The sequence below is a fragment of the Piliocolobus tephrosceles genome, chromosome 14 (genome assembly GCF_002776525.5).
Source record: "Piliocolobus tephrosceles isolate RC106 chromosome 14, ASM277652v3, whole genome shotgun sequence".
NCBI lineage: Eukaryota > Metazoa > Chordata > Mammalia > Primates > Cercopithecidae > Piliocolobus > Piliocolobus tephrosceles.
Genome location: NC_045447.1, coordinates 59,346,196 through 59,356,081, shown reverse-complemented (window position 1 = coordinate 59,356,081; position 9,886 = coordinate 59,346,196). Strand labels below are relative to the sequence as shown.

The following is a 9,886-nucleotide window of genomic DNA, read 5'->3' as shown; positions in this document are numbered from 1 at the left end:
ATCTCCTGACCTCGTGATCCGCCCGTCTCGGCCTCCCAAAGTGCTGGGATTACAGGCTTGAGCCACCGCGCCCGGCCTCAGAAATTTAACATAAGTAAATTATTAGAAAAACCATCAAAATGAATGCCAAAGATGTCCATCACAGCATTATTCATAACAAATCAAAACTGGGAACAATCCAAATGAAGCATAATAAAGCCATATACAATGTCATGCCAGAAAAATCCAACAATTTTAAAAGATGACATGCCACAAAGGTAGGAATGTTCCTCTGTGCTTTATCTCCAGCTCTAAGAAGGGTGCTAGGGCCGGATGCGGTGGCGCATGCCTGTAATCTCAGCACTTTGGGAGGTAAAGGCGGGAGGATCACCTGAGGTCCGGAGTTCGAGACCAGCCTGGCCAACATGGTGAAACCCCATCTCTACTAAAAATACAAAATTAGCCGGGTGTGGTGGCGCATGCCTAAAATCCCAGCTACTTAGGAGGCTGAGGCAGGAGAATTACTTGAACCCAGGAGGCAAAGGTTGCTGTGAGCCAAGATCATACCACTGCACTCCAGCCTAGGTGAAGAGGGAAACTCTGTCCCAAAATGAAAGAAAGAAGGAAGGAAAGGAAGGAGGGAGAGAGGGAGTGAGGGAGGGAGGGAGACAGGCAGGCACGCACACACATAGTAGGAGCTAAAAACACACACACACACTTGTTGAATGAATGAATGTTAGTAGTTAATATTGATGTGTATGTGTATATATATGAAGATGTCTAATGAATATTAACCCTTTTAGATCTTTAACTTTTAGATAGCTACATGCTAATCCCTATTTTTAAAACAATATTCTATATATTGGTTCTTTATTCTTTTTCAGTTTTAAAAAGTAATGTGTGCTCATCGTAATGTTTTAAATATACGAGTTAACTTTAAAAAAAATCAAACACTACAAAAATAACCTCCCATCACCACCACCATAAGTAGTTAATATTAACTATATATGAAAATTTCAGATAACTTCTCTATGTTTTGACTTTTCTACAATGAACAAATATTTATAAATTAGAAAAAAAAATTTCATTTGTTTAAAAAAATGAACAAGGTTCTTCACAAAAGCTACAATTGTGCCATGTAATTTCCCAACTTCTATAACATCTCTTGTGAAGATTCAAAACAAGAAAAGTTCTATATCTTAGAACTATAAAAATGATGTTACGTAGTGGGGATTACCTGTAATAAATGACTAGAAAGGCAAGAAAGAGGTCAAGGTTGGTCCATGGAAGACCCATGGGAAAGAAACTTCAAAGAACCAAGAGAAGGAACAAAGGACCTTTAAGGCAAAATTATCAAACCAAGTGATATCCCTGCCTGGCCTACTTCACAAAGATAGGTAGCTCTACAGAGGGGCACCTACAATAATGAATATAAAAGACTTCTGCATAATTCAGGTAATGCATCATAGAATGGACAGTGATAGGCCCGGCACAATGGCTCATGCCCGTAATCCCAGCAATTTGGGAATTCGAGGCTGGTGGATCGCCTGGGCCCAGGAGTTGGAGACCAGTCTGGGCAACACAGTGAAACCCCATCTCTACCAAAACACACACACACACACACACACACACACACAAATTGCCAGGCATGGTGGTCCATGCCTGTAATGTGAGCTATTTGGAAAGCGGCTTGAGACCAGGAGATGGGAGGATGGCTTGAGTCCAGGAGGTGAGGTTGCAATGAGCTGAAATGACACAATTACAACCCAGCCTGGGTGACAGGGTCAGACCCTGTCAAAAAAAAAAAAGAATGGACAGTGATAATAACTATAAAATATGTCCAGAAAAACCCAAGTTTAAATTTTCCTTTTCTGAAAAAACTATTGTTAGGTAATCATTCACTGGAATTTAATGAGGCAAATACCTTGGAAGATTTACCTTTTCTGTTTCCATTAAATAAATTTTTATTAGCAACAATTATAACAATCAGCTTCCATGTATTGGGCAATTTATGTGTGCCAGATTGTATGCTGAATACTTTCTACCAGCATTTCTCAGAGTGTAGAGTTAGGACCTCAGGATCCCTATGATCTTTTCAGGTGATTGGTGACGTTAAAACTATATATATAATAAAATCTATGAAGTTATTTGCCTTTTTCTTTCCCATTCTCTCATGAGTGTACAGCAGAGTTTTCCAGAGGCTCCAGCACATGTGATAACACAATAGACTGAAAAGAGAAGCGGGTAAGAGGACCTAGGTGTCTTCTATTAAAACAAAGAGATTTGAGGGGGAAAAAAAAAAGTAAACAATGTCCCTTTTGTCACTGTTTTTAAAGAAAATGTTAATTTTTCATTAAAATGTTACTTATATATTAACATGTAATAAGTTATTACCTTTAAACAAATTAATAATGTCTTTTAGATGTCTGCATTTTAATTTCTAATACAGGAAAATTAATAGATATAACTTACACAAAACAACTCTTTGCGTTCCTCAATGTGTAAGTGTAAAAGGTCTTAAGCCCAGTAAATTTGACAACAGTTGATTTATATTTCAACCTCAACTTAATAGTTCTATTTTATCATCATTTTCATAATGCAAATGAGAAAACAGATACAGAAGTAACTTGTCCAAAACCACACAAGGAGGATCTTAAACCAGCATTTGAATACAAGTCTGTAATTCCTAACCCCAAATTCTCTTCATCTTTAAGCAACAATATCTACTCAAGATATTAAGGATCACTTTTAGACCTTTAAGTTTTAGATAGCTACATGCTAATCCCTATTTTTAAAACAATATTCTATATATTGGTTCTTTATTCTTTTTCAGTTTTAAAAAGTAATGTGTGCTCATTGTAATGTTTTAAATATACGAGTTAACTTTAAAAAAAAATCAAACACTACAAAAATAACCTCCCATCACCACCACCATAAGTAGCTACTAAAGAAAACTACTGGTAAGAGTTTGATGCCCGCTAATGCAAATTTACTTATTTATAGACATATGCATGTATACACATACATATACTTATCTGCACGAGAACTTTTTTAAAAAATGAGATCACAATGATTTAGCGACTTGCCTTATTTCACTTAATTCTTCTTAAAGATCTTCCTGTATCTACAAATAGATATACCTCTTTTTACAGATTATCATTTAATTGTATCTAGTTGAGGGCCCCTATATGGCTTGCTTCCGAATTTTGACTATTACAAAAACAGTCACAAGAAACATCCTGTATCTTTGTGTACTTGTAAGAACATATTTGTCAGAAAATTCCTAGAAGTAAATTTGCTAGGCTAAACAGTATAAACATTAAAAATCTTAATAGACCTTGCCAGTGTTCTCCAAAATCCCCCTGCCCAATTTACATTCTCGCCCACAGAATATGAGATTTCCTCCAACAATTCAGCTTTTAAGTGCCTTGGAAAATTATATTTTGTGTGCTTCAAAATGCACAGCAGTAAAACTGTACTCTCTGGTCATCTAAATTTCATACAGACCCTACACAAATAACACTCACTGAATGTATCACAATAGTCACCCATCTTCATTTTTTTCTTATATATTTTAAATGACTCAGAAGAGAAAACATACCAGATGCACACAACTTCTTAGCTAGTAAGCCCTCAAATATTAGTTACCTTGATAAAAACTTATCCAAATTATTTCAGAAGACCATTTAACACAAATCAAACTATGCAGTAAAGCTGGGCTCTAACACTTAAAGGAAAATTGTTAGAGTGGATTTATTAAGCTTTATCTGCCCACTCAAAGGACTAAGGCTACAAATAAAAAGCTATCAAATCATACCAGTGGCCAAATTAGCTTCCATAAAATAATAAGCAAAAGATTTCATATCATAAATGTCTGTGAAACAAATTGCAATAGTTAAGGATGGCTGTAATTGGAAAGAAAGTTCAAATTTACATCATACTAAAAACAAAAACATTAATATTTTAAAAGAAATGTTTCAAATGTGACTACTAATTTCAGTCATATCAGACTAGTACAAATCTTTGGTACTAATAAATAAGATTGTCCTTTTTTGCAGGTAGTTTAAAAATGCATCATACTGTGGCCTACCTGTTTTGTCATGGCTAATAGACATTCCAGGCTTCACCATTTCATCAAAATCTCTTTTCTAAGATTTCGTGCCAGTAGTTTTAAACTGAAGGTCTCCCACACATATTTATGACAGAGTAAAACCTCATTAATTCAAATCCAATTAGCTCAATTCTGAAATGGTATACATAATTCTCATTAGGCCACAAGTTAAAAATATTATCATTTCTTCTCCTACAAGTTCTAATATTACTGTGAAGTAAAGGATATCAACCTGAAAATCAATTCACTTTTCCAAACCAAAGATTTACAAAACTAAGGAGTCATTCATCTTTGTGGTTGAGCAGTTCATCCTCAGTCCTAAGGTTCATCTCTGTTTAGCAGCTACTGTATACAGTGAAAGTGATTCAGATTGTCACTAGAGCCAACACAGCTTATTTATTATAGAATATGAGCATTTCTTTTAAAGATCTTATAACTCGGATTTCTCACAAATTCATATTTGCAGTTTCACCAATTTCCAGTTGGTAGAATTTTACTCTATCACTTACAGATCTATAATATAGTTAACATAGCACCCTAAAAGGTACTGGAAGTAGACATAGAAATTCTTGGCGTTCTTATTCTATATTTATTCTTATCATTTTGAAAGACTTTATAAGCCAAAAAATATGTCCCAGGATTAAGTGGCATGTTTGGTGTTGCTTGAACTTACAACTAACTATTCCCAATGAACAGAGAAACCTTCTCTTGCAATCTGAATCATGTGTAACTACAGTATGACAAGGTCTCTCCTGGGCGATATAAGCTGGCACTTTTCCCAGGACTTGTCACATCATGGGAAGCACGCATACAAATAAAAATCCAAAAATAAACATTTTAAAACAATGGCTTATGGACTGCATAGAGAACCTCCACAGTTGAGTATAAAAATTGAGGAGTCCAACCAACAAGCAGACATCTCTCACCAGAGACCTCTGAGAAGGCATCACTGCTATCAAGCAGCTTACCACGCCTAGCAACAACTCCCAGGTGTGGCCTATGTGAGCAGCACCCTCATGTTCCCTCAGGCTGGACAGAAAATCGTTAAGTATAGGAAATAAAAGTAACGTCAATACACACATCCACTGAAGCAGAAAAACAATGGTAAAATAGAGGTTGATCATCTTTAATTTTATAATGTCAATTTGTTGATTGTCAAGGTGCCTAAACAAAGTTACCTTAAGAGCTACATCTTCTGCCAACTGAGTTAATTTTCCTAATAAATGTTGCTTTTTAAAAGCTTATTTCACCTTGAAGCAAACTGTAGCCAAGTAGTAGTAATAATGTGTACCAAGGATATTAGAAGGTGGTTTCTTTTGTTTAAACTCCTCTGCTCTACAGACACATGGAAAGGGAGCAAGAGATTCCAAGAAGCATCACATCAACCTCATCAGTGACAGAAACTTGACATCACTCATCCTTACCAGTTTGGAGGAAATATGAAATATTAATCTCTGACTATATTTTAACAGAAAATGCTAACAAATTTCAAATGTTATTTCCTATAGGCCATGCATATTTCTAGCCCTCAATGAGAAACTGGATTGGTTTATTAACCATCCAACAAAGACCATCAAATTCAACTGTTCAAGTTTTCAGGAGGAGATACAAACCAAACCACTGAAGGCAAAAAACACAATCCTACTTCCCATTACATGAGCTCTGGAAACAAAAATAAGCACCAATACAAACTCCTGCCACCTCTAAGGCACACGGCATTTCTCCTTTCTTTATTCAGCCCCCAGAATGTTCAATAATTTTCACATAGCTCTAAGCGGAATGGATTTATTATGATGTTACTCTAAGAAACGGCAGGAGTTCTAGATGCCAATAAAGATTACGGATCAAATGGAAGATAACTACTAACCATTGTGTCGACTTAGATAAATAAACCTGCTCGCAAACAAAGCACCTTATTGTATTTGTACTGTTACCTTCACTAATCCAACTAAAACAACCACACATTAGCTTTCCAGAGGTTGAAGGGAAAAGAAATCGGTATTTCTCAAACCCTCTTTAAATTTCTTTCAAAATGACACTCCGTTTTTTTTTTTCCAAAACTGTCCTGCCCATTATGGAAAATGTTTGGGACCGAAGAGGCCCACTAGGATTATGCAAACTAGACTCCAAGGCTAAGAACCAAGGTGGGGAGGGACTAAAGCAAAAGGCTTCCTCCACAATGTTCCTCTTAAACTTAGCTTCGACCTTTGCAAGAACCGTCTCCCTGCAGATCACATCCGGCAGACACTTTGTAACGTTGCTCAGAATTAAAGGAGCAGTCAAGTGCCAGGCGAGGGTGGGAGGGAGGATCGAAGCCCCCCCAAGTAAACATAAAATCCAGACTGGAGTGGGGTGTGGCGGTGGCTAAGCCACAAAAAGAAAAGTCTATGGCAACTGGTACCTGGTACCTTATACATACACAGGAAAGCAGAGAAGATCCTAAAGAGAACTGACTTGCCAAGACCGAACAATAACTACATCCAATACATTCTTTGCTAATAACACAGGTAAATCTTCATTTCTCTAGGACACACACACACACACACACACACACGCACGCAAAGTTTTTATTCCCTCCAGCCCCATTCCCCACATCTCCAAACTCAGCAACTAATTGCACCTTCCCCACAGAACCCGCGGCTAACCCCAGAGGACTCGTGAGGGCTGGCTTGGGATGAATAAACACTCGACACCTGACGGTCCTTTCTCTGCGGTGACTTTCACCAAGCCGAAGTCGCGCGCGCGCGCGCGGGCAGGCGGGAGCCGGGACCTGGCCCGCGCGGCGCCGCGCACCCGGATCCCGAGGCTACGCCGGCGAGCGCGGCGCAGGGGGCGGGGAGCGGGGCAGCAGGACCGCCCGGGCCAAGCGATTGTTTCCTCGCCAAGCAAAGACATTTTTTATCAAGACCCTTTTGTATTCGAGCCCTACCTCTTTTTGGCCTAGGAAAGCTTTCGTGCAAGTGGAAGACGACTTTCTCCACAAAGTGCTGTATGTTACTGTGCTCCGGGCCGCGTACGAACACCATCCAGTCGTGGGTGAAGCCCTCCACGGTGGGTTTTTTCCTCACCTGGGCGCGGTGCCCCAGCTCCAGCTTCACCTGCACGGCACACTGCGGGCAGGGGGAGGAGAGACAGCCGTGAACAACAGGAAGGCGACGTTTCGGCAGTGAACGTTGCGCCTGACATTTTTTTTCCTCCTTCTTGAAACGCACATAAAAGGAAACGGCGGTGCCCTCTGCATCCACGTTTCACGCGCGTGGGCGCCCACATCCCACACCCCCAAATATACCCGCCCGGCCGGCCCGGCTCGGCCTCAGGCGCCCCGGGCCCCGCATCCACATCGGACAGGATTGTAACGGAATGTTATCCCCAGTCGGGAAGAGGGTCGGGGAAAGAGGGAGAACACACTCAGCCACGACAAGCACGATAACAAATGCATCGGAAACAAATCAGAAGGCAATGCCGGGGCGGTTTCCCGGCGTGGAAGGGTAGGTGGCTGGGACCCAGAGGGACCGAAGGGTTCCTGGCGAGCCCCCTCCCCGAAAGTACCGCGGCGACAGGCACACGCCGAGGAAGTCTTTGTGTACGTGTGTGTGTGCGTGCGTGTGGAGCGCTGTGCCAGGCGGAATGGAAACTACAGGCAGCCTCTGCTGATGGGCACAAACTCCCGTGCTCTTGCCACGGGGTTCGTGCACAACAAAAATGAGACATTGTCACACACATTGAAACACACACACACACGCCCGCAGGAAAACACACCGAGGCATCCATAACTTAAAGCACCCCGCACCCCCCAACTAAAAGCCCCAGGCGATCGGCGAGGCCAGTCGAACCGAGCCCCCGCAACACACTTTCAAGAGCCAAAGTGGCTCCAAAGTATCTCCCACCTCCCCCTCAAAAATGAAATTCAGAAAGGCAGGGCGGCGGGCGGACAGCCGCCGAACCTCGGCTCGCGCTCAGCACCCCCCGGTGCTGGGGCAAAGTTGCGTGCGGCCCCGCCGCTGTCAGCCCCGCACACTCCGGCTCACACACGCGCGCCGCGGAGAACGCACCATCGTAGCGGCCGCGGCGCTTTGCGGAGGTGCGGCCGCCGAGGCTGCTCGCCGCGTCCCCGGACTGTGCCCGCAGCTCCCGGCAGCGGCGACTGAAATATGGCTGAGTTATTATTCGCCTCCTTCCACCGTGAGTGTGTGTGTGAGTGCGCGCGTGTGAGCGAGAGGGAGTGTGTGAGTGCGCTTCTTGTGATTGCAAAGAGGCGAGGAGGGAGGGAGGCGCGGGGGGTGGAGGGGCGAGTGTGAGCGTGTGTGAGTGTGTGTGTCTGTGTGTGTGTCTGTGTGTGCGCGCGCGCCGGGGGGGTGGGGGAGGAGGGGAGCGGAGGCTGAGGGAGAGGCGGCAGCTCCCTGCAAGCCTTACCAACCTTTCTCTAATTGGAACCGCGGAGCGCTGGCGCTGTCTGGGCTGCGGCGGCGCAGGGCGAGGAAGGAAAGTGGGGGAGGTCTTTTATTATTATTTTTGCGCGTACTTACCGAGCTAGCCATGCCTGGGGGCCCGGAGGTTTGCTGGGGTGTTGTGTGGTACCCCCCCTCCTCCGCCCCCCCTCAGCTGTAATTCATGAAGAGGCTGCTATGAATGAGAGCGCGCCCAGGAGCGGAGGGTAGATGGCGGACATTCTCTGCCTTTTTCCCCCCGCGCTCGCTTGCTCGCTCGCTCGCTCGCTAGCTCGCTTATTAAACTCAGCCGCAAAAGCAAAAGCAGCAGCAGCAGCAGCAGCTCCAGGGTAAAGAAGATGATTCCGGAGCATGCGCCGTGACGCCTGACACCCGGGCTCCGAGCCTCGCGGGGCGGAGGGAGGGCTTGCGGGCGGGGCGGAGCGCGCGGGGAGGCCGAGCGAGCGAGCCAGGGGGAGCTCGAAAGAGCCAATCACCTGCCACCTCCCGAAACCCCGGCGGCCCGCAGCGCCACACTGGAAAGCCTTGCTTAAAGTAACAGGTTCCTGCTGCGGGGTGGCAGGGAGGGGGCGCGGGAGTGGGGAGAGCGGCCAGCTGGGGAGCCATCCCAGCCCCTGTGTAAACTCTGCTCGCCCTACAATAAAAAACGGATTAAAACTGCTGGAATGTAGCCACTGCTTAGAGCCCCCAGCAGCCGGAGAAGGGGTGTTAAATCAAGTCCTTAGCTAGCACGCACGGGGAGGAGGGAGTGGGCTTTCTTTTACTTTCCACCACGTATTTCTATGGTTTTGTGCTGAAAAGACAAGAACTCACACCCAAACAAACTTATTTAAAGAGAGAGAGAGAAATGCTATCCTGCAAAAAACGAGCATGAAAATAGCAATCACTGAGGCTGTTCTAACCCGCAACGATCCCCTGGCCCCCTGCCCCATGCACTCACAGGCACCCGCCCACCACCCGCACTCCCCGCCCTCCTGCCACCGCCACTGAAAATTTGAAAATGAAATGAACAAGGGAAAAACAGGGATGCTATTTCCTTGCAAGGGAACGCCTTCCTCGTTGGTAATCCCCGGCTGTGAAGCTTCATAAAGCGGTGCCCAGGTGAAGGCAAGACACCTAGGGGTGCCGGGTACAGACCCTCGGGGACCAGGCTTGGAGTTGTTTTCTTCGGAAGGCTTCCCCTCCTGACAGCCTACTGAGTTGCATCAGAACGTGGAGGATTTTCCTTTGAGGACGCGCGGGGCAACTGGGAGTCTTAAAATAACAGATAAAGTTAATACTGACTGTAATGTGCGTAAATTGGATTATAATCTTTAGGCGTATTGGTGACAGCCAGCGTCATCCATCT

At 44.2% G+C, this 9,886-nt stretch overlaps 1 protein-coding gene across 2 annotated transcripts in view; it reads right to left on the bottom strand.

Moving 5' to 3' along the window:
• MLLT3 (MLLT3 super elongation complex subunit) overlaps nt 1-8,929 on the bottom strand; it is a 294,338-nt gene extending 285,409 nt beyond the window's left edge. The window contains exons 1-2 of one of the 2 annotated variants that reach the window (XM_026453889.2): nt 8,617-8,929; nt 7,020-7,200 (exon numbers count right to left, since the gene is read on the bottom strand). In XM_026453889.2, coding sequence (XP_026309674.1) covers nt 7,020-7,200; nt 8,617-8,628 — 193 coding nt within the window. In that variant the 5' untranslated portion in view covers nt 8,629-8,929. Of the gene's footprint in view, nt 1-7,019; nt 7,201-8,142; nt 8,354-8,616 lie in introns of those variants that run through there. The other variant, XM_026453890.1, reaches the window with a different exon arrangement.
• Between the last annotated feature and the right edge of the window lie 957 nt (nt 8,930-9,886).